At 40.3% G+C, this 25,382-nt stretch overlaps 1 protein-coding gene across 3 annotated transcripts in view; it reads left to right on the top strand.

Moving 5' to 3' along the window:
- Nfyc (nuclear transcription factor Y subunit gamma) overlaps positions 1 to 25,382 on the top strand; it is a 64,868-nt gene that overhangs the window by 9,379 nt on the left and 30,107 nt on the right. For 2 of the 3 annotated variants that reach the window (XM_038333507.1, XM_038333509.1), the window contains exon 2: positions 24,145 to 24,257. In XM_038333507.1, coding sequence (XP_038189435.1) covers positions 24,153 to 24,257 — 105 coding nt within the window. In that variant the 5' untranslated portion in view covers positions 24,145 to 24,152. Of the gene's footprint in view, positions 1 to 2,666; positions 2,893 to 24,144; positions 24,258 to 25,382 lie in introns of those variants that run through there. The other variant, XM_038333508.1, reaches the window with a different exon arrangement.

Genomic DNA, 25,382 nt, shown 5'->3' on the forward strand with positions numbered 1-25,382 from the left:
TGGTAGCTACTATGTGCAGCCAGGATGTCCTTTAACTCATGGAAATCTTCCTGTTTCTGCCTCCAGAGTACTAGGATCACAAGTGCACTTGATTTATATATTAATGCTGAGCATCAGGAATACATGTAGAAAGACACAGTTGCTGTTTTGAAGAATCTTCTGTAATAATAAGATGTTTTTAAAAATAAATTATAGTATGTATAAAGCACTATAGTAAAATGTATGTTTAGATATTTATTGAGTACCAAATTCCAGATTTGCTTAGTGCTTGCGTTTATCTCAGCTCTCCTGGAAATAAATACTGTTTTATCACTTTCAGCATGAAGAAATGAGCTCAGGAATGACTAAGTAACTTGGCTAAGATCAAACAGCTATTAAGGAGGTAGCTACAATTCAGAAATTAGTGTTTTGGCCAAGAGCATGAGTTCTCACCCTTCTGTGAGAGCACTGAAGCTTGAACTGAGTAACCTGAGTTACTGGTCTTCTTAGTGATGAGAGTGTTTTTAGGGCGAATAGATGCAATTGTGTGGTGTAGAGGACTGCTAAGATGCGGGGTCAGGGAAGAATGGAGTCCCAGATATCCCATGAGGCACTTAGGCTGAGGTAGTATCAGCTAGGGAATCAGGCTAAGGTAGAATCAGCTAGAGAAAGTGAATGGGTCAGGTTGCCAAATGGAAATTCAAGGATAATTTCTGTTCTCTTCCCACTGTGGTTTGAATTCTACTGTGGTGACTGCTGATGAGAAATAGGAGTTGAAATGTTTTCTTGTAAACTGCCAAGAACTAATAAAAACTATGCCCAAGACCTTCACAGAGTAGCAAGGGACTTGATTGGTTTAATCTGGTACATCAAAAACAGAGTTGAAAGGCAGACTTTTAGAACAATAACCAGATCTCAGCTGTGACTGGTGGTGAAAGGCCTGAATTTCCGGCCTAAAAACCAAGGTCTTTTTTTTTTTTTTTTTTTTTTGACCAGCTGGGAGTCCTCTTACACAGTTCTTTACAGCTGAGGATTGCTTGCTGCAGGAATACAGGGCATAGAAGAGAAGTTACCACAGAATAGTTCTAGGGCCTTGACACAAGTCTTTTTTTTTTGTGCATGGTATCCTCTGTAAGAAACAAGAAGGTAGAGTTAGATGGCAGTTAGCACTAAATTTTTTCAATGGGTATTCAAGCACAGCATAGTGTACTTTATATATATTAACACATTTAGTCCCTACAGTGTATATAGAGTGTATTACAGATGACCAAACTGGGACTCAAGCTTAGTCTGTGTTGTAATTAAAAGCTAGGTTGTAAACTGGGCGGTGGTGGCGCACACCTTTAATCCCAGCACTTGGGAGGCAGAGGCAGGCGGATCTCTGTGAGTGCTAGGCTAGTCTGATCTACAAGAGCTAGTTCCAGGACAGGCTCCAAAACTACAGAGAAACCCTGTATCAAAAAACAAACAAACAAACAAAAACAAACAAAAAACCTCAAAACAACAACAAAAAATACAAAGAAATAAAAGCTAGGCTGTAGAACCCAAAATCTGTAGGTAACTCTGTGGTTACCCCTGGTGACCTTCAGTACCCTAGCATGTTTCCAGAAACAACAGTGAGCCAAGTAAAGCTATTAATCTCTCCTGAGATCACTCCTGCTGCTTATTTAAGAAACAAACAACCAGGGTCTTGTTATGTAGACCACACTGGAATTCAGAATTCTTTTGCACTATCCTCTCTGCTGGTTAACTGGGGTTACAGGTGTGTGCTTGCATGCCTGCTTTAGAGTTTTGATGTTATAGAAGGCAAATCCCCTCTCCATAACATTTTCAGTAAGTTGAAATGGAGCATTGTAGTGGGCTGTTTTGAAATGCTACTGTCTCTGCCACCAACTTCATACATTACCCCCAATCTTCCTGTTTTGATTTGTTAGTATTTTAAAATAAAATGCATCACCTTGGTAGTAATCTGTGCTTTTAAAATTACCATGAATACAAAGAAAGGCACCTTTTAGAAATCTGGAAGACTATTGGATGGGCACAGCTTCACTTTGATTTATTGAGAAGGCTGAGTTTTTTCTTGATTAACCCTGCCCGGTTTTATTCTTCTGATAATGATCAGTAGAAACCTGGAGGTAGATTGTCACAACTTTCCAACCTTGTGCCCATTGCTTCTCTGGTTTACTGCTATAGACTACTGTAGCAATATCTTACAGACACTATTCATGGCCAATCAGAAACAGTGAAATTACCTTCAGTTTTTTAAATGGAACTCTGTAGCCAATAGGAAATCCTTTGGGTGGGAAATGTGGCGACCTTTTCCTTTGGTTTTTAAGAACAATTCTAAATTTACCCTCCTCCGTTTTTGAAGCGCATAAGACCATATGTGTCTGCTGTGTACATTTGCTGAATATTTTCATTCCTTAAGTTCTTGGGTTTGAAGTGAAGAATCTGACCCCTGTTCTGCTTCTCAAGGTAACTTTAAAACAGGAAGTGTACAAAGGAGGTAACTGATGACGTGAACAGCCAATCACAGCTTTGTAGTCTTAGCTGATAAAACGGCTCAGCCAATGGGACTGCTTTGGAGGCAAGGTTTGGTGTCAAATAGCAGGCTAGATTGAATGCCTTTGACTGTTAAAGTGGAAGGAGGCTGCAGGCTTCATTGGAGCCTCAGAGTTTTTCACTGAGGCAGGGGTCAGCTGAAAGACAAAGAAAAATGGCGAATAGTTTGCTGGGGGGTGGGAGGACAGCTGTTCGGGTTTTCACTGGAGTGGACATTCCAGACTCAGGTTTCTGCATCTTCTGCTGCCTTTTGTCCTCCGTTCCTTTTTTAGGGGGAAGGATAGGAGTGACTTAAATTCCTCCTGTCCGAGGAGATATAAATAACTCCATGTAAAATTAATGCAGTTCTCGGTAAGTTTAATTCTTTGTTTTGTGTTGAGATGATAGAGACTGTTAGCTTCAGAGAGTATAGGCAAGTTGCACTGTTTCAGAAAATGGCCACTTTACATTCCATGCATACCTTCCCGGTGCACCTAGATTACCTTGCTCTGTTTAGATTTTGCATGTCCTTCAACTATGGTTTTCCTACTTTAATCGACAAGACAGATGCAGAAGGACTAATCATTTTTCATGGGCATACAGAAGCAAAGCACTGTCTTTGCATTGGATAAACTTAACTGTTTTCCAAATAATTTTCCTTTGTTCAAGTGCACTGAAGCTTTTCTCCAGAATAAGCTGAGTTGTTTTTAAGAGTTTTTCTATTTCCATGCACTTTGTTGACACACATGTTTTTAGATAGAAGCAACATTAATGCTCTTTCATTTGTTTGAAAATATGATTTGCAACTGATGCAGGTTCTAATGGGGAAGGCCCCCATGCCAGCCTGAAATTCTATAACTTTCTTGATCTACCTGCCTGCCTCTCTATTCTAATAGGAATCAATTGAGTAAGTCTTTGATGTAAAATGTTCATGCTAGTTTAATGTACTGATTAGTTTGGAGGCCAGTTAAAATTTGAAGTGACAAGCTTATCATATTTTTGTCAGCTGTTGCTTTGGTTCTTTAAAATGATTAAAGCAAAATGCTTTTGTTTTCAGTATTAGATATTTAAGGGACTTACCTACAGTTTGTGATTAGAAAAATGAAGAGTGTAGGTAGCCTTTTGCCCTTGATTATCCCCTTCTTTAATGATACGAAGCTAATGGAGGTTGCTAATCAGTAACAAGTCAGTTCTTGTGAATAGTGGAATCATTAGTTCTGTGTGCTAAGATTCGTTGTACGCCTGGTTTTTAAAAAGCAGTTCTTTGTTTTTCTCTTTATTTGAAAATACTGAATGAAGGTCATTGGAACATTCCTGCTGCAGATTGAGTGTAGAGCAGTTAGGCAGCAGCTGCTCTGGACAGGGAAGGGAGCAGGCCTGGCTAGAGGAGAAGTTTGGAAGGTGTTGATCTGCCTTCCCTTGCTTCCTCTTGAGGAAAGGATTTACCTGAGAGGATCCTTTGGGGTTTAGGTTTAGGCACTTCCAACTGGAGTGGGATAAACAGCCCAAGTTCCCAAATGCAGGCCTCTGTTGCTGCTCTGCAAAGTGACCTTGAAAAACTGCCGTGGAGTTGAAAGATTGAAGGACAAAGTTTGTTTATGCAGATTTGAACTGAAAAGCTCTCTTAAGATGAAAGACTGTACTTCTGGGTGTTCTAGTCCAGTGGGTCCTAGGAATCTGGTAGAGTTTAGAGTCAGAGTTCATAAGTAACAGGCCTGCATTCGTTCTCTTCTTCCCTTGCCATTTCTTTCTCACCCTCCACCCACAGGAAACATTTACTAAATCCTTCTAATAGGATGGTTGAGTGAATTACCTAACAGATTGAGAATTCCTCGCCTGCTCCTCTGTTCCCCGTGTGATCTAGAGAGTTCTCAGTGAGGAGAATGGTGTTCCGGGAGCTCAAGTGTGTAGTTGAAACTCCTGGAGGACTGGAATGCTGGTGCTAAGAAAATGCTCAGTTTGGGGGAATTTTAAGTCCTAAGAGAAAGGAGGGTGTGTTATATTTTAAGTGCTGTTTAAATATATTTCGTGTAGGATGTTGGTGTATATTAGCTGTTTCAAGTTGTATGTTGTTTTACAAAAACAGGTAAAGGTATCAATGACCTTATTGGCTCTGAGAGAGGCCTGGAGCAGAGGGATAAAACTGAAGGTGCGGGAATAGGAGGCTGAGACAAAACTCTATATGTTTGGAACTTCGTGGAGGAGTTAGTTGCTTAGAACATCTAGCCACGTTTTCCATCTTTTTGAGGTCACCCCGTACCTGTGAAAACACACAGGAACCTTTGTGAACCTTGAAGCAGCTGGGGTGTTTCCTGGATGTTGAATGACATTTTTGGACCCTTCATTTGGTACTTCGTTGAATGGCACTTAACAAATCTCATTTAACACATTAGACTTGAGAACATTTTTTAGACAAAGCAGGAAAACTTTATATCTAGAAAGAGCAAAAATCCTTTTGGAATTAACCCTAACTCAGACTGGAAGTGGCAGGAGGGATGAGGGCCAGGGAGGCTTGGATAGGGCTAGTTTGTTCACTCAGGTAGCAGACAATTTTTTGAGGCACTAGAATATAAACTATTTAAAATAAGACTCCTGTGTTCAGATCCCACAGGCAAGGCACCTGTTTAGAGTCAGCTTATTAAGAACATGGGACCTAACAGGCTGCAGCTATCACTCAATTGGTAGAGTGCTTGTCTAGCATACAGAACACCCAGGATTTCATGTCTAGTGCTTCAAAAACCAGGCGTGCTGATGCATCCCAGGCCTGCTGACGCACGCGTACCTGTACTCTCAGTATTTGGGTGTGGGGAACCAAGAGGATTCAGAAGTGCAAGGTTATTCAAGACCAGCCAATGTCTCAAAAAAGAGACCTAAAAGTAGCAGTTTGCAGGGTAGGACTGTAAATGTTTATGGGTTGTGTGCAGGTGCTTTCACGTGTATGGAACAGGACTTGACCTTGAGTGATTTCCATTATCATCCACTATTTTTCTTTTGAGACAGGATTTCTCAGTTTACCTGGAGCTTACATTGGCTAGAGTGGTTAGCCATTGAGCTCCCAGTATCCTTTTTTCTCTGCCTCCCAGTTACAGGGTTACAAACAGGCCTGTAACACCATGTCTGACATTTTGACAAGGATATTGGGTATCCAAACTCAGGTCTCTAGGCCTGTCGTACTTGCTCACTGAGCCATTTCCCCCCACTTTTTTTCCCTTTCTTGAAATTTTTTATTAGATTTCATTTATTTTGTGTGTGGGGTCATGATCATGCCATGGTGTGTATTAGAGGTTAGAAGACAGTTTCAGCAGTGGATTCTCTCATTTCACCTTGTGGTAATTTGTGGGCCCAACTTAGGTTAAAGTCTTGGAGGAGGGTCTTTTTATCTGCTGCCACCACCCCCACCCTCCCACCTTATTTTTATTTTGCGATAGAACCTTGTGTAGTCCAGCCAGGTCTAGGATTCTCTGTGGAGTCAAGGATGACTTTGAACTCTTGACCTTTCTTCACTTCCTGGGTGCTGAGATTACGGGTGTACACCACTTGGCCTCAGGACTGAGGATGGAAAGTAGGACTTTGTGTCTGCAAGGCAAATGCTCTACTGAGCTAACTCTCCTGCAGCATGTTACTCAGTGGTGAATCTTGAATGAGGTCCTGTATGTTAAATTCTCTGCACATTATGAATTAATGAATAAATATTGCCTGTTACTGATGAAGGCTAATTGAGGGACTTAAATGTTTATGGAGATTGGTATAACATCAAAGAAATAAATGTTGGTGTTGTGATAGATTTATAAAATAATGTTTGATTCCTTCACTTACATATTCCTGCTTGTGCTAACAGGATTCTATTTTTAATTTTTATTTTGCGTATGTGTGTTTAAGTGTGGGCATGCATATAAAATGGCATATGTATGGGAATTAGAAGACCACTTTCAGGAGTCAGTTCTTTACAACTGTCATGGTTTCAGAGATTAAACTCAGATCTCAACAAGTATCTCACCAAGACATCTCACCAGCTGTATCCTATTTATTTAATACATGTGTTAATCTCAATTATTGAGCCATCATAGATTTTCAAGATTTCTCATGAAGGAATTTAACCCCTTTGTCAAAAATTAAGGGTCTCATCCAGAGAATTCAGGAGGTCATTATCTTTGTCAAATAGGGAGTTCAAGGCTAACCTAAGCTACATGAGGGTAGCCTCAAAAAAAAAAAAAAACAAAACAAATTAAGGACTTCAGAATAGGACGAAGTGATAAGACTGCATTTTGTTTTGTTTTATTTTTAAAATGTGTGTGCATGTATGTAAGCACATGTGTATCTGCAAGCTACTGCATACATGAAAATCATAGATAGCCACTAATACATGGATTTCTGGATCACACTCAGGTCCTCAGGCTTTACCCACTGAGCCATCTGGCCTTTTAAAAAATTTGGATACTTTTAAAAACATCTTTAAACTTAGGAGATTCTCAGAATAAAGACTGAGAACCTATTCTGATTGGATACTGAGATGTACATTTTCTTTTAATATGGGTAAGTTGTAATTATTGCTGATTACTTAGCAGAGGTTACAGATTTTAGTTTGTGTGCCAAATATTTATAAAGTACACAAAGCCTTTTTGTTTTTTGCTGTGAAGTTATAGGATCTTTCTGTCTACGATTATTTGGGAGCTTGAGAAGTAGTTACAGCTTGTAGAATAGTAGTGAGCAAGTAAATGTTGAAATGAGGATTTTAAAAAGATAGGACCTGTTAGAATCTAAGCATGAATGTAAATTGACACAGTTGTTACTGTGTGAAGCTTCTCAGCATAAGTGATAGGTCTTTCACACCTATTTTATATGTCTAGTGTTACCTATTTTTAGGATTGTTCCTCCTTCTCCATTGATACTTGGTGATTTTTGATTTCTTGTTGTATTGTTACTTCTTCTCAGGCATGGTCAGTCAGTGTTGATGTTGGCCTCTTTTTGGTTTTTCGAGAAAGGTTTCCTGGCTGCCCTGGAACTTGCTCTGTAGATCAGGCTGGCGTCTGCCTCCTGAATGCTGGGTTTAAAGGTGTGTGCTGCCACCACCTGGCTGTTGGCTTCTTTTTTGTGTGTGCATTGGCAAACTTAATTCAGACAGTAAGATTTAGCTAAGTAATATCTCAGTTCCCTGGCAGTGTATGCTTGAAAGCAGCAGCTTTAGTGACTGGGCTTTTTGTTCCTAAAATATGATTATGCCACTGTTTCAGGAAGCTATACACTGGGGCTGGATGAGACATGGCTCAGTGGTTAAGAGCACTTGCTGTTATAGAGGACCTCGGTGCAGTTCCCAGCAATTACATGGTGGCTCAAAACCACCTGTATCCCCAGAATGGGCCTCTCTGGCCTCTACAGACACTTGCCATGTATGTGGTGTTTATTACTTAAGTGCAGGCAAAATATGCATACACACAAGATAAAAAATAAGTAAACCTAAAAAGGAGTAAAAACAAAGAAACCAAAAACCCAAGTTGTATTCTTTTGTGGGGGATTCAGGAATTTAAAAGGCATTATTTTTGCTTCATTCCCCCTCTCCCCCTTTTTTCTTTTCTTTTTTGCAGTACTAAGTATCAAACCCAGGGTCTTATTAGGCTAGGTTAGTCCTCTACTACTGAGCTACATTCTGAAGCCCCTAGAAAGCATTCTTAAAGCAGATCATGGTCATCTTTGTGAATCAGATTATTTTGCCCATACTTACTCCCAGAGTTTGATTAAAGCTAAATTAGGCTGATGGAATAATTTAGGCAAGCACTGTAGAACATCTGCTGCTCCCTGCAGTCATGGGATCTAAGTCTAGTTTTTCTTGGAACAACTGAGGACAGAGAGAGTTGGGGCTCTATTAAGAGCTCAGCTTTTTAGGGACTGGCCCGTGTAAGATCAAGAGCTTTTACTCCCACTCAATTCAGTGCTTTTTTTTTTTTTTTAATTTCTTTGGGTGGTTTTTCTCTTTCATGTTTCTTTATCTTTTGGTGCTCCTGTACAGAACACAGAACAGAGAAGTAGGCCATGGAGGAGGATCAGTAGTCTACACATGGAGTCTGTTGGTTAGAACATTTGCTGTGGCAGCAGGCTTGGTATCCCTCTTGGAATTGAAAACCTCTTGCCTCAGCCAGTTGCTTGTTCTGAAAACTGAGATTCAGCTAGGAAGCTAATGGTGCCCACCTGGCTGAGGTGACTTTTGTGCATTGCAAAGAAGTCAAACAAGGCAACAGCATAACACCTGCATGCCAGTGCAAGCTTTTCATTATTTGTTATTAATACATTTTAATTTTAAGAACAAGCTGTTGTCGCATATGTTTGGGCCTAGTTCATCAAATGAGTCCTTAATGTGACATTTTAATGAAGTAAAGATTTTAACATTTGACAAGATTAAAGTAGGAACCCTTGTCTGTGTCTGCCCAGAATAACATTTTAACTGTGCCAAATTCCTCCACCCCAGCAAAATGGTGTCGTTGTGTACTCATGGGTAGTTGTGAATTTTTCTTTATTCTTTGGTGGGCTGTTTCTTGAAATTTTTAGTTTTTCTAACCATTGCCATATATTTGAATAAAAATTAGTTTATTGAAAAAGAGTGATGAATTGAATTGTATAACTTACATAATATTAAGTCCTGAAGTGTACTGTGATTGGAATTGGTGGTAGACACAGCTGGATAGTATGTACTTCATGCTTGCATTATGCAGACTTTAGTTTTCTTTTCATCTGTTCTTGGTATTGGGCCAGCTCTTTAGACCTTGGTCAGTTTCATCTTGTTTATTACTCTCATCTCCTATCTCTCTATTCAGTGTTTGACACAAAGTTTTTCTCTACTCAAAGTATTATAAATTACAGTTCAACATCCTGTAGTATAAAAAGGGCACCTGAAAGATAAATAGCAGATAAATTGCTGTATAAAAGAACTAAAGGGAAAAGAAACCTGTATAAGTAACTTTAAAGTTGCATATAACATAGTTTGTGACCTTGTGTTCCTTTGTTCAAGGGAAGAAAGATGACATAAAGAACCACAGCAGCTACAGCCAGCTGCACAGTGCTAATTTACTTGGTGATCTTCATGTTGTTGTTGACAGTACTGTCATTTGACTCCATTTCCATGGTGTTAATTACATGGGAAACTAAATGGAAGACTGCATGACTAGAAATATTCAGATAAAACTAGGTTTTCCTTTCTCTACCTATACTTTGTAATTCTTCTCTCAGAGGAGATCCTGAAGTCAGATGGCTTTACACATTCCTTTTCACCAGTCATTGTGTCTGCATATGTTTTTGCGTATTTTTGCACAAGTTTTACTCCAGATCTAACAGTCTGGTAGGGAGACATGATGTTTATCAACTATTAGGAAGTGATGTGGAAAGTGCAAAGAATGTATCTCAGTTGGTAGAGTACCTGTCTGGCACTCATAAAACTTACCCCCAAAGGTATCATGACTCTGTAATCCTAGCTTGGGGGGCGGCGGGAAGGGCAGGTACTGGAGGATCAGAAGTGCAAGGTCATTTTCAGCTATATGGAGTATTCGAAGCTAGCCTAGGTTTAAAACAGTTCAAGAGAGGATTCCTCAGTTTAGGAAGGCAGGCAAGGCAAGCAGTTGAAGTGGCTCTATCAGACATCAGGAGGCATGAACATGACTGAGGCATAGGGAGCAGCAGGAACAAGATCAAGATTCACAGAGTGCAACTTTCGCACTGAGGAGAGCAATAAATAGGTCACTCTGCTCAGAGCATAATGAGATGAGTGAATGACAGGAAGGAGTGGTCAAAGAAAGACATCTAGGGAAATAGGGAACAGTTGTTGGAAAGGCCTTGACATTGAGATCAATTTCTGCTTGACGTTAGCAACTGTTGAAGATCCAGGACAGTAGATTGTTGTGGCTTTATCAGAAATGAGCTTTCACTAAATGTGTGCTTATCCTTTGTAAAATGAAGATGGTACTAGAAATTTTGTGATTTTTATTTTAACTTGATTTTTCCTTTCTTGAACATAAACTTTGTAGATGACAGTGTCACATGTCACAATCAATGTCAAATGGTTGGACATGTCTGACATGCTGGAGGTTTGTGAGGAGGTTAGAATCGTTCGCAATGTAAGTAGCTTACAGTTGTTCTTGGCTCACAGTGATAGCTAAATGGGTATTAGCTACTGTCATTGTAATCATCATTTTTATTATTGCATGGAGGTGATGGAGGCCCAAATAAAATGATGACAGCACGAAGAAAGGTCAGGTGAGGACACTATTGTTTTTTGTTTTTTTTTTTTTTTTTTCTTTTTTTTCTTTTTTTGGTTTTCCGAGACAGGGTTTCTCTGTAGCTTTTTAGAGCCTGTCCTGGAACTAGCTCTTGTAGACCAGGCTGGCCTCGAACTCACAGAGATCCGCCTGCCTCTGCCTCCTCAGTGCTGGGATTAAAGGCGTGCGCCACCACCGCCCGGCTAGGACACTATTGTTGAACACTGTCAGTACTTAGTTTATGGAACTTGAGGGATAGCCTGAATAACTAGCAGAAGAGAAGCTGAAGGGGGAATGGAGCAAGTATTGAGAAAAATAAACAAGTTTGGACATGGGGAGTTTCAGTTCTATTTAGCTTAGCATTCTGGTAGGAAATGTTCAGTAGGTAGATTGTAATTTAGGATAGGACATTGGGGGAAGTATCAGAATTGGTAGTATATTTGGATATCCTTATCGTCCTCTCCCTCCCTCTTTTGTGACAATACTGGGGCCTTGTGCCTGGTAGACAAGTACACCACTATTGAGCTATATCCCTAGCCAATAATTATTAGAGTTTAAACTCATAATAATTATGTCTAATCTGGGTGACAGATAAGAGAATCAAGAAAGAAAATGGTCAGAATTTGCCAAGTTTCATATCATAGATAGAAACAAAGTGTTGGACCCCTGGGATATGGTGGCACATGCTTTTTTAATCTTTCTCTCAGGAGCAAAAGGCAGGTGGATCTCTGAGTTCCAAGTCTTCTCTCAAGAAACAAACTAGAGAATGTCTGTAACTAGGCATCTATAACAAGATGTTACTTAGTGCTCGTCTTCTTCAGAATGTTTTGAGTACTATGTGTTCATGATACATGATCTTGAATGAGGGCATCTTATTCAGCTCATAGGTGAATATGCAGTAAGCTAGTATTGACATTTCTTTGGGTCTTGACTGACAGGAGAAATACAGCTCTAGAACCTGGTGGTCTTCACTTTCTCTAGAGACGTGTAGCTATTTTCTTGAGGTCTTACTAGGTAGTTCCTTGAGATGTGTGTACAGAAATGCCCGTCTCCATCCAGGGTAAATGTTAGATTTTGGGGTTGCACTTGATTTAGTGTTACTGGTATTAACTTTGAGAAGTCTGAAGTGGAAAGCCAATGAAAAATGCATATGTAGGAGTTTGACCGTGCTTCTTTAGCAAATAATTTACATTCCAAAGGGGTAGAGAACCATTGATCTATAGGCTCTAGCAGAATTTTCACTATAAACCACCTGTATTTAGTTTCTAGACTAAATATCTCATAATTATCTTCAATCAAAAAGACAGTAAGAAACTTGTTACTAGAGAAATAATTGTAAATTTCCAGCTGTCTTGGTTATTTTTATCCTGAACTCTTGTGAATTTTTTTTTCCTTCCTGGTAATTAACTGGCCAGATGCCCATGCAACTACTCCTCTCAGCAATAGCTAAACTTGTAACATTGTGCAGTATTTATGTGATTCAGTACTTCACAGTTAAGTAACTTTGTACTCTTATTTGATATTTACTAATGTGGGTAGGACAGAAAAAGATCTCCATTTTGAGAGTGAGGAAGCGGGAGGCAGAGCCTGATGAGCCCAGCGCTCTTTACACTGCACTTCCTTACTGTATATAGAAGACAATCTGTTCTGTGAGGTACAGTCTTGTTTCCCCTTTCCTGTGTTGGGTCTCCTTCCCAAAGACACAGGTTTTTTGTTTTTGTTTTTTTTAAAGCAGGCATGGCTCATGTCCACATGCTCCCACTTGGGAAGTTGATGTAGGAGAATTACCAGAATTTTAAGACCATCGTGTTCTTATAGAATGAGACCCTGTCTCAAAACAGTAGGGAGGGGTATGGATGGATGGACGGGACGGGACAAGACATGGTGGACGGGACAAAAAACTGGGTGGTGGTTGCACATGCCTTTAATCCCAGCACCGGGGATCTCTTGAGTTCAGGGCTAGCCTGTTCTACAGGGTGAGTTCCAAGGACATCCAGGGTTACATAGAGAAACCCTGTCTTCCATGGTGGGGGGTGAGGTGGGGAGAGAGAGAGGAAAAAAAACCCAACCAAATGAAAGGCACACAAGAAAATTTCTCAGAGTTCTCAGTCTTTTTTTTTTTTTTTTTTTTTTTTTTTTTTTCCGAGACAGGGTTTCCCTGTAGTTTCTAGAGCCTGTCCTGGAGCTAGCTCTTGTAGACCAGGCTGGCCTCGAACTCAACGATCCGCCTGCCTCTGCCTCCCGAGTGCTGGTATTAAAGGCGTGCGCCACCACCGCCCGGCCTTGTTCTCAGTCTTATATTATGTATATGATCACTTGAGTTGGTTTCAAATGGAATAAATGCTTAGTAAAATTGAATTACTTTGAAAGCTTTTATTGAAAAAGGTGGCCTTAGCCACTTTTCAGAACAAATTACAAGTAGATATTGTGGGCAGTAATAAATATTTGGAGAATTGTCTTCTGTGAATCTTAAGTTCACTACAGTTATACGAATAGATGCTTTTCAAAATAGATACTTGGTTAGATCAGAGTTAGGATTCTTGCGGTATTTTTCAGTCATGCAGGTGCACAATTTGTGCTATGTATTGGGTTTGTCACTTGAACTACAGAGGTCAGTATTTTTAGATGAGTCATGGCTGGATAGCCTGCTTTAGACATCCTAGCTGTGGTTTATAGTTCCTGCTTTACCCCAGTGAAGTAATTAAAACAAAGGGAATCTGTGTAGCTAGCTATTGGAGCTGCTGTGATGAAGGGCTGATGAAGGCTGGTGGGTACTATATATAGTAAAATCTCACCAGGCCCCAGAAAGTGAACTGAGTCTACAGTCTTTCCATTTCCACTACTGGCTGGTAACTTAGTAGTTTAGTCCCACTCCTTGAAGGATCCTGTTGCTTACCAAACTTGGAAACTTTAAACTTAAACTATCAGTTTCCGCTTTGAAGTGTGTAGCAATCTGGTGACTTTGCATTTTAGATCCCTGTTTTGCAGAACAATTAGGAACAATAAGGGCATAAACAAAAGTATAAAGGATAGGACTGGAGAAATGACTCAGTCATTAGTGTTTTTTTTTTTTGCACAAGCATTAAGATATGAGTATAGATCCCCAGCACTCATGTAAAAATCTAGTTGTGGCTTTTTGTACCTGTAAACCCAGCGGGGCCGCCGGGCGGGGGAGGCAGTGAGTAGGATTTATGAACTTGTTGTATATAGCCAGTTCAAACAAACAGGTCTTAAAAAGAGTGAGGAAGACACCCAGTGTCAACTTCTGGCCCTCATATACATGAGCACACCCATGGCACATGCTTAAACCGTGTAAAAGATGCACAGTTGTTGGAGATTAATGTAACCATTTATTGCTTTACACAGTAGTGGGAGATTTGGGCTTTGGTTGTCTTGGAGGATTAGTTCCTCCCACTCTCAATAATCATTGTAACCAACCCTGTATTGACACTCTTGTAAAACTTTCTAGGAAGGTCTGGACAGATGGCTTAGTGATTAAGAGCACTGGTTGCTCTTCTGGAACACCCAGGTTCAATTCCCTTCTCTTTTGAGGGGGTAGTTTTGAGACAGGGTTTCTTTATGTAGCCTTGGCTGTCCTGAAACTAGCAGCTCTGTAGACCACTTTGGCCTTGATTTCACAGAGTTCTGCCTTTCTTTGCCTTCCAAGTGCTGGAACTAAAGGAATGTGCCACCACCACCTGGCTTTAAAAAAAATTATTCTCAAAAAAGAAAGCCCTTCAGGTCTTTAATTGAGAATTGCTGTCTCCTTGCTGTTTTTAGACCTATTAATTTACCAACACAGTCTCCATTGTCCAAAGAAACGTGTGATTAGCTATTGTGCTGTATTTCTAAAGAGCAGTTTTCTCCATTTCTACCCTTTGCATCTTCCTGTCACTATTTTTATTCTTCTATTGGATTATTGCACAGAAGTTTCTATATAGATGAGTATTTAAGTACTTAAGAAGGAATCTCTCTATATGCAAATTTCAAAGACCCGAGGCCAAGGGTTCTTGAGATCTTAGAGTAGTTCTTGAGGAGCCTGTGTTTGATCATTAGGTTCATGGCTCCTTCCCTACGTGCAAGGTATGTTTGTCTTGGGTGTGTGCCAGAAACAGATGGTTATGTAAGAACCAAGAAGAAAATAGGAGTGTAGACATTTGGGGCTTAAAAATAATATGCTAAAATAATTATAAGCCTCATTAATAAGTCTGAAAATGCTACTTGTAGAAGTAGATTTGATTGTACACTAAGGATGTTTTGAGAGGAAGGAAAAAATATTGAGACTAATTAGTAAACATTGCATTTCCTTATAGTTATAAAGGGAAATAATTTTTTTTTTTTTTTTTTTTTTTTTACTGATGCTATACCCTAAATCTTTAAATAGTAGTTATTGGTCTTCAGAATTCTTGCTTTGTAGATTGCTTCTGTATCTGGGAGTTTAAATAGAGCTGGACCCAGAAGGAGCTTTCTTTACTTTCTCTTTAACTTTTATGGTTGGTTTGCCTGCTTGTGTGCATACTTGTGCATGCAATGCCAGAGGAGGGCTTATGGACCCCTTGGAGCTGGAGTTGCAGACAGTTATGAGCTGCCATGTGGGTGCTGGGAATTGAACCTGGGCCCTTTGGAAGAGTGGTCACTGTTCTTAACCATTGAGCTATCTCTCCAGGGCTCCCTCACTTTGTAGACCAGGATGGCCTCAAATTAAAAAATCTGCCTGCCTCTGGCTCCCATGTGCTGGAATGAAAGGTGTTTCCATCCAGAACTTGCTTCAGAGTTCAAAACAGACTTTTTTGTGATAGGGCTAAGTGGGGTCTGATAATGTGATAGTTGCCCTATACTCTATATTCTGATTGCTTCTACAAGGTGAAGTAGCCTTACCCTCCCAGTTTATACAATCTACTGTGTAGAAAGAGATGTTTCCTCAAGATTACATGTTTCTAGATTAGTCTGGGGGGAAAAGCCTGCGTCTATCCTGATCACTGGCATTCCCAGTTTTTAAGTTTGAAGCATCCCTCGTCACTTCCAGCTTTAATGTTTGCTTTTCTTCTTCTTTTTTTAAAAAGATTTATTTATTATGTATTCAGCATTCTGTCTGCATGTATGCCTGCACACTAGAAGAGGGCACCAGATTTCATCATAGATGGTTATGAGCCACCATGTGGTTGGTTGCTGGGAACTGAACTCAGGACCTCTGGAAGAGCAGCCAGTGCTCTTAACCTCTGAGCCATCTCTCCAGCCCCCTGCTTTTTTTTTTTAAAATAGAACATTTTGTTCTAAATTGAGTAGTTTAAAAGTGTCTTAACTATTTGATATTTATTTATTTATTTATTTATTTATTTATTTATTTATTTATTTTGGTTTTTTGAGACAGGGTTTCTCTGCAGCTTTTTTAGAGCCTGTCCTGGACCTAGCTCTTGTAGACCAGGCTGGCCTCGAACTCACAGAGATCCGCCTGCCTCTGCCTCCCGAGTGCTGGGATTCTATTTGATATTTATGAAAAGATGGAAGGTCTTTTTATTTTTATTTATATCTCCATGCATTTGAAACAGGGCTTTTTAAGAAAAAAGTGAAGCAAGTAAAGAGAGGGAAGAGCTCTAATGCCTGGTGGAGTTGTTGGTCTAGAACTGTTGGGGGCAGGAGGAGGTGTCGTCCTTGAGTCAACAATAGTGGCTCTAAGGAGTTGGGTGGTTTACCCAAGATCATAAACATACAGGACCCCCAGGTCCAATGTATTTTCTTTTTACTTGTACTTTACTGCCCCCCACTGTTCACAGCTGAGTACTTACAGATGTCGATAAATTTGGGAAGGGAAAGGATCAAAGAAAGGCAACCTGGAAAGAAGGCCAAGGGGAGCAGGTATGATGCGGCGTGTGTGTGTTCCAGCACTCAGGAAACAGATAGGAGAATGACTTGAGACTGGGTACTCAGTACTACCCTGGCCAACATAGCAAGACCCCATGGAGAGAGAGAGAGAGAGAGAGAGAGAGAGAGAGAGAGAGAGAGAGAGAGAAATGAAAGCTACAGGGATGTTGGCCAGAGCAAGTGGATGTTTGGTCTGAGGATTCAAGTCAATAATCCCTTGTTGAGACGATTCATCTTTGAATATTCTGAAAGTTCATTCACCTGAAGACAACAGAGGTGGGGGAGGGAGGAAGGGGGAGAGACTGAGAGACCAACAGGCTTAACATGTTATACTGTAACAGAGCCTTGGAGCTTTTACATTCTAGTGCTCCTATTCAGTGTATTGGGAACTTAACTTAAATTGCCTAGTTTTGTAAAATGGAAATGATACTGATAAGATTATCACCAAGTTAAATGAAGTTCAATTAAAGATAATGTTTATGGCAAGTCATTTGTAAATTCCAAATCTCCAAAGTTGTCATCTTTGAAATACTATTCAGAATTATACTTCTTATTTCTGAACACAGAAATCTTGCCAGAAATTGGGGAAAAGTTTGTAAATCTCAGATGGTCCATGAAGCAAAATGACCCAGCCTTACTGCACAGGCCTTTCTAGCTCTAGCTGATGTCAGAATTTCCTTTAGTTTCAGGGCCTGAAAAACCAGTTGCTCTCCGTTCTTTTGCAAGTATGTATTTCTCCCTTTAGGCTGGAGAGTCAAAGACAGTACAGTTATTATTTCTGTGGGGCTGAAGGAGCAGGCCCAGTCTACTTTTAACGGAGGCTGAATAGGTTAGGAGTCAGGGAAGCCACAGAAGAGCTGTGTGGTCCAGGAATGGTCAAACTTTCATCTGGTGTTCCTTGACAGAAAGAGGATGGGTAGAGCACCTGGCATGACTCTCTAGTACCCCTTTACTTTAAGGAGCCACATTTTATTTTAGGATTTGCAGGTTCTATGGTTTCTTTTGAAAGCATAGACAACATAAGTAAATAAGGATTGCTGTCTTCAAGGAAACTTCATTTACCAAACCAGACCACGTGTCATATTTGTTCGTGGGCAGTAGTTATTGGGCTCATGCTTAGCATTTTAAACACAATATTTGGTCCTTTTACACCATCCTACAAACAATTGATGATAGTATTTTATTACTGGTCACACATTTGGGTATGATTAAAGTGTGAGCACTCACATGGGTGAGGAAAGTTGGGAATTATCTATTCTGCAGCATCAAAGTTTAAAATATCCTCTCCAGGGCTGGAGAGATGGCTCAGAGGTTAAGAGCACTGTCTGATCTTCAGGAGGTCCTGAGTTCAATTCCCAGCAACCACATGGTGGCTCACAACCATCTGTAATGAGATCTGGTGCCCTCTTCTGGCCTGCAGACATACAAGGAGGCTGAACACTGTGTACACAATAAATAAATAAATCTTTTTTAAAAAGATCTTTAAAATACCCTCTCCATACCATGTTGCTTCTTTGTATGTGCCACTTATTTTTTGTTTTTGTTGTTTGTTTGTTTTGCTTTTTTCTCTTATATCTAAGCTCTATTATCTGGCCCTTGTTTCAGAGACCATATTGTAGCAGATAGTAAACAGAAACAGATTTTGAAGGAGAAAAAGAGACTCTGTTGTCAGTTTTAAAATATGTCCTTGCGAGCAGATCTTTAAGGAGAATGTGTATAGCTAGATCCAACCCTAGAGGTAGACAAAGCCTAGGCTATTGAACTCTACAGAATCAGTTGGGGAAAGTAAGGTTCCATTCATCTTTCTCTCTCCCCCCCAAAAAACTATTTATTTATTTATTTATTTATTTATTTATTTATTTATGCTGTATCCTCCCTGTAGGCCAGAAGAGGGCACCAGATCGCATTATAGGTGGTTGTGAGCCACCACGTGGTTGCTGGTTTTAACAGCTGAGCCATCTCTCCAGCCCCAAGGCTCCATTCATTTTTGTAGTAGTGACCATGTTATAGACTGCTAATAATTATGGCCTAATAGCATCAGCTATGTAAGAATTTAGAAAATAAGCAGCAAGACTTCTGACATTTTTGTCTAAGTAGAAGATTTACATTATGAGTGTAGATAAAGACTGTTGTCATCAGCCAGGTGGTGATGGCACACACCTTTAATCCTACCACTCAGGAGGCAGAGACAGGTGGATCTCTGAGTTCGAGGCCAGCCTGGTCTACAGAGCGAGATAGTTCTAGGACAGGCTCCAAAGCTCCAAAAATCCCTGTCTTGAAAAACAGATAGGCAAACAAGTCACATAGCTTCCTTTGGTTTCATTGAGGTATCACATCCTTAAGTCATGAGGTCTATAGGATTTTACCGCATAACCATCGGAGACCTCTCTGACAGGTGTTCAAGTTGGAGGAGATTACTGGAGTGACTGCCCTTGGACCCAAGGCCACAAGCTAGTTACCAGCATACTAACAAGTCTGTTTCTGCCCCCGTCAACTTCTTAGATTCTTAAATTGTATTTTGTGTATATGAGTGTTTGCCTGCTTGTATGCATGTGCACCGTGTGCTTACCTGAACATTGTTTTAGTTAAAACATGATGGCTATAGGGTTGGTCGTCTTTTAAGTAAACAACATTGGTCAAGATTGGCCTTTTTGTTTGTTCTTGTTTTTAGATAGGTTCTTACTGTACAGCCCAAGTTGATCTCAAGCTCTTGTTAGTTTTAATCTGAAACAATCCTTTGCCTCTGCCTCCCAAGTGGTGAGATTATGCCACTATGGCAGGTAATAATTAGTCTTGGAGGGAATTTCCTGTGTTTTATGTTTTCCTTGAACAGTTCTGTTGTGACATTAGAGATATTTTTTGTTTATTGAGACAGGGCCTGTGTGGTCCAGACTGGTATTGATATCTTAAATTCTTGCCTCCACCTCCCTGAGATAAAGTGGATAAAGAATGAAGTACATGCCAAGGAATAGAGAATTAAAACCTAAAAGGTACAGTTTTAGAAGAAGCTATATCAAATATTTCAATAAAGCTTACATTTCATTAATTTAATTTTACTTTATAATTTGGTTTCTTTTAGAGACAGGGTTTCTCTATGTAGTTCTGGCTGTCCTGAAACTCATTCTGTAGACCAGGCTGGCCTCCGATTCACAGAGATCTGCCTGCCTCTGCCTTTCAAGTGCTGGGATTAAATGTGCATTCCATCATGCCTAACTAAAATTTATTTGAAATTACATTTGCTTGTTTTTGTATATGTGGGGGGCTCATATGCCATAGCATGTGTGGTGGAGGTCAAGGAGTTGGTTGTCTCCTTTACTTATGTGGGCTCTGCTGATCAACTTCAGCCTCACAGCAAGCTCCTCAGTCTGTTGAACAGTCTTGTCACCCAAGCCTCAAGTTTCTTGGTATCTTTTCTTACTTATTGGAGCTCAGTATAGCCTCCAATTTGCAGTGATGCTCCTGCCAGTAGACTCTTGTGCTGGACAACACTTATTTTCCTTATTTTGATTTTGTTTTTTTGAGAGATGGTTTTTTTGTGTAGTCACTGTGTAGTCCAGGCTAGCCTCAAACTTGGAGATCTACCTGCCTCTCCCTTGCAACAAGTGCTGAGATTAAAAGGCTTATACCACCACCACCTGATTTATTTTGATTTTTGAGGCAGAGTCTTGCTCTGTAGCCAGGTGTCCTGGCTTTATTATGTTTTATGAGGCTGGTGTTTGGCTGCCTCTGCTTCCCACCACACCACCCAGACATTGAATTCAGGTTTTGCATCTTAAGGCAAACACTTTTCCCTGGTGAATCATCTTACCAGCCTGAGAAAACCCTTTTTTCTGAGATTCCTGTATAACCACTTCTTTGGTTGTGCAGGCGATCCTAGTAAGTCTCCTTCAGGCTGCTCTTTTCCTAGAGAGGCCATGCTGAGTGATTCTCTTGGCCATCATGGTAGTCACCATACCATGTGACTGTGAGAGAACCAGAGATGACTCAGACTTGGGTCAGATTCAAGGGAATACTAGGTGAGGCTAGTTAGAGAAGTCTTTGGGGAGATGTTGAGTTGAGCACTAGAGAAAAAACATTTTCATGATGGACTTTGAGTCTTCCCTCTTTAGCTTTGGAAAGGAAACCATTTATAAAATCAGTTAATTTAAAATCAGATAAATTAATAGATACTGGGAGTTAAAAAATACTTTCAGCAGCAGCATTGAATACTTCAGCTCATTAAACAGGAAGTTTTATTCAAGAACTTATAAAGTAATTAATGAACATGAATAATAAATTGAATATCAATAATGAATTCAATCTGAGAAATTCTATACTGCATTTTTGATAAGAGTGATGTAAGTTAATGTGCTTGGTCTAAAGACAGTTTTATCTTTGTCAGCGTTATATAAATGGCTTTATCCAGTGGTAGATAATGACTTAACATAGAAAAGAATCCTGAAGCTCCTGATTTCCTCAACCTCCTACATGGTCTCACTGTGTAGCCCAGGCTGTTCTCAAAATCGCCCATTCCCCTGCTTCTGCCTCCCAAGTGCTGCTATTAGGAATAATTCATCTAATTTAAATATGTGTTTCATCATTCAGATGACGATGCATGTTTTTCCATGGTATATAAAGATTATAAATGAGCTAATTCTGTAGCAAGATTAATTGTTGCCATTTATGTGTTAATTACTATAGTAGGTAACTCAGGTTGCTCTCCTTCCACCCCTTTTTTTGAGAATTTAGTCAGCAGAATTAGTTTGTATTTATACTTAGGCTGTGTTACTTTAATAATTTTGTTTTTTATGAACTATATTGCTTGAGATATAGTGTAAATTTGAAAGCCCGTCCAGGTGGCTCATACATATAGGTAGGTAAAGGAAGAATATGCACTGTTCAATTTAAGACAAACTGCACGATGATTGCAAAAGTGCTTCTTGAATTGTGTACCCTTATATTTGTGTGCTTAGACGGGAGATTAGAAAACAGTTAAAGCTTACCAAATGTTACATCTCACAGGTGCCCATGCTCCAACTAAACGTAGTCATCAGTGGGTGAAGGAAAGGTATCACTAACACTGGTGCAGATTTTCCCTTTTTGCATAGCAGAGTGCTAAGTTCACACCTGTCCATTGTTCCCTGCAACAAAGTTAGATTATTTCTGGACTTTGTTTTTGTTTTCAGATATGGTCTCACTAAGTAGCCTGGGCTGCCCTCCAACTAAAGATAATCTTTTCTCAGCCCCTGCCCCTAATGCTGAGATTAAATGTGTGAGCCACCATACTCATTATTAAATATATTATTTTTGTGTGTGATCCTAGGGAACTCAGGAGACTTTGTAAATACTAGGCAACTGCCCTCCCACTGAGCTACATGCCCATTTCCTCATCACTACTACTCTGTTTTGAGACAGGGTCCCACTGTGTAGCCTGAGCTAGCTTTGAACTCTCAGTCCTCTACCTCAGCCTCCTGAAGACTGCATTACAGGTGTGTACTACCACATCTGGCTAGAAAAGTTTTTATTAAAAAATTTGCCTACTTAGTAAAAGGTTAATTTTTCACTCTTGTCATGAATATTTCATAAGAAATTATTAATATGATTAAATTAAAATTTTCTTCAAGGAGCTGGAGATGTAGCTCAGTAGAATATTTGTTTAGTAAGCACCAAGCCTGAGTTTAGTCCCCAACACCACGTAAACTAGACGTGGTGACATATGTCTATAATGGAAGTAGAGGCAAGGGGATCAAAAATTCAAGGTCATCCTTGGATATGTAGAGAGTTCTTGGCTAGCCTGGACGTGTGCAATGCTGTCTTTTTCCTAATGATTTCTGTGTTCTGGGTACATCTGAAGTACAATATAGGCACTGTGGTATTAAGGACTATGGAGGGAGCTGTGTTTTGAAATCTCTGTGGGTATTTAGGATGAGATTTTTATCTGGTCACTTCCTGCTGTGACTCAACACTTCTCTTTAACTCTTTCCAAACAGTTAAGATCACATTGCTTCCCAGGCACTTACAGGGTTCCTATTGATGTATAGAGCTGTTTATAGCCTCCCCCCCCCCATCAGAAAATCACTTTTCCCATTAAATCTGCTTTGAAGTTTTAACTGTTGTGTCCCCACAACACACACTCATTTATTTAAAAGGAAAATGAGAAAAGTAAAAAAAACCAGACTGGTCAGGCATGTTTTAAACAAACATTTAGCAGTAACTTGAACATCCTAGGTTTACCAGCCATCCCACTGTGCTAGTGGAGAAGACCTGCCCAGGTGTGAACACATGAAGCCTAGAAAGTTACACATTTGAAGCCAGGTACTGTGTCACATGTCTTTAATCCTAACACACTTTTAATTCTAGGTGCAGGTGGGTCTGAGGACAACCTAGTCTGCACAGAGTGTCAGGACAGCCAAAACTATATAGTAATACCCTCCTGGAAACAAAAATAAAACAAAAAGCTAACAAAAAGCTACATGTTTGGTTATGTGATCCCTGGCTCTGGTACTTTTATTTTAGCCCTGCAGAATTAGTTCTAAATAGTTTACATAGTGGAACTGGAGAGATGACTCAGTGGTTAAGAGCTCTTTCTTCCAAAGGACCTGGATTCAACTCGCAGCACCCACATGGCAGCTCACAGCTGTCTGTAACTCCAGTTCCAGGGGACCTGACACCTATGACAAAACACCAGTGCACATGAAATAAAACTAAATAAGCTTGCATAGCTTTTTACCAGTGACCTATCTGTGGCATGTTAGACTTCTTCAAGTAATTCTTTCTCTTCAGTAGAAATTCCCTTTAAAAAATATTTTATTGTTGTTTTAGCGTTTATGTATATCTGTGTGAGGGTGCTGGATCCTGGAGTTATAGACAGTTGTAAACTGCCATGTGGGTGCTGGGAATTGAACCTGAGTCCTCTAGAAAAGCCAGTCAGTGCTCTTAACCACTGAGCCATTTCTCCAGTCCCTAGAAATTCTTTAGGAGATGAAAAATATCTTGTTCTTAAGTTGTTGAACTGTTTCTGGTGTTAAGCACTTACCAGGTAAACATTTGAATTTGATTTTAAAAACACATTGTTTCTGTTAGTCTTTCAAGGCAGTATAGTATTACAGTGATGACTTCTGCGGGAATGTTTCATTTTCCCTACTGTATCATAAAGCAGTTGGACAAGTGGAGGTCCTAACCTTCCTCTCTTCATTCTGATTTTAACCTTCCACTTCTTTTACCAATCTTTTTTTTATACTCCCAACATTTTGTGTGTGTGTGTGTGTGTGTGTGTGCGCGCGCGCGCGCGCGCGCGCGTGAGCGGTAGCACCCCTTGTGGACGTCAAAGGACAACTGGAAGGTGGTCCTTTTCCCATGTGGGTACCCACTGAGCCATCTCTCCCCCTCCCCCTTTTTCTTTCTTGCTTGCAGTAAACGTATACCTTAACACATAGAAACAGTTAAACCAGTGAGAACACCCAAAGAAAGATAACAAACTAACCTGGGGAGCAAGTATAACTTTATTAGTTCTAATCTGTTTCTTGTCTGTGTGTGTTTTCAGTTTTGAAAATGTCCACAGAAGGAGGGTTTGGCGGTACCAGCAGCAGTGATGCCCAGCAAAGCCTCCAGTCCTTCTGGCCCAGAGTCATGGAAGAAATCCGGAACTTAACAGTGGTAAGGAAGAGCAGTGAGCTCCAAAGCAGACAGCAGAAACAAGTCACAAACACTTTCGTTTTCAAGTGTGCTCACAAAGGCACAGGGCTTTTCTGACCTATATGTTGGGAAAGGAAAGTAAACGAGGCAATGCCAGGGTGTTGTTTGTGACTAAGTGACTCTACTTTGATACTCGGAGGCAGGCTGCTGAAACTGGTGCTTTAGGAAGTACAGAGAAGCAAAGGTTGCTCTTCCTGTAGTAGTTAGCCTGTTTCTTTAGCTTAATTCATTGGCTGTACCATCTTTCTGTAATTGTATGAGAACTGTTGGTTCCTTATTCAGGAGATGTGCTTGTAAGCCAGCACTCTTTCCAGGTGTTAAAAGATACACTTAAGCCAGGTGGTGGTGGCGCACACCTTTAATCCCAACACTCCAGAGGCAGAGGCAGATGGATTTCTCTGAGTTTGAGGCCAGTGTGGTCTACAGAGTGAGTTCCAGGACTGGCTCCATAGCTACTGAGAAACCCTGTCTCAAAAATCCAAAAGAAAAAAGAAAGAAAGGGGAAAACAGATCAATTTAGTTCGGGCTTTCTCAATGGCAGCATTATCACATCTCTGTTCTTGGGCTGTCCAATGGATTGCAGGTTGTTTAGCAGCATCCTGGCCTCTACCCACTGTCAGTAACACTCTTGTTCCCCTACTTGTGACAATAACAACAACAACAACAACAAAAAAACCTTCATAGACTGGCAGATGTCCCTTTGAACTAAAATCATCTCCTGTTGATACTGTGGACTTAGAAAAGTCACAGTGCAACCCCAACTTTGAGAAGCTTACAGTCTTTTAATTACAACTAGAGTAATTAGTCAGTAGATACTTAATATTTATGGATACAATCACAGTGGTGAGTCCAGAAGCAGTAAATAAAAATGTGCTGAGAGAGCCCCGAAGGCACATTTTTCTGTCTGGTTGCGCTAGAGAAGACTTTAAATGACAGCATATAGAGGTGCTGAGATGGCTCAGGCTATCCTGAGCTCACGCTGTAGACCCGGCTAGCTTCGAACTCACAGAGATCCGCCTGCCTCTGTCTCCTGAATGCTGGGGTTAAAGACGTGCGCCACCACCGCCCAGCTAGTCAGGGTTTTCT

This window comes from Arvicola amphibius, chromosome 6 (genome assembly GCF_903992535.2).
Source record: "Arvicola amphibius chromosome 6, mArvAmp1.2, whole genome shotgun sequence".
In the NCBI taxonomy this organism is placed as follows: Eukaryota; Metazoa; Chordata; class Mammalia; order Rodentia; family Cricetidae; genus Arvicola; species Arvicola amphibius.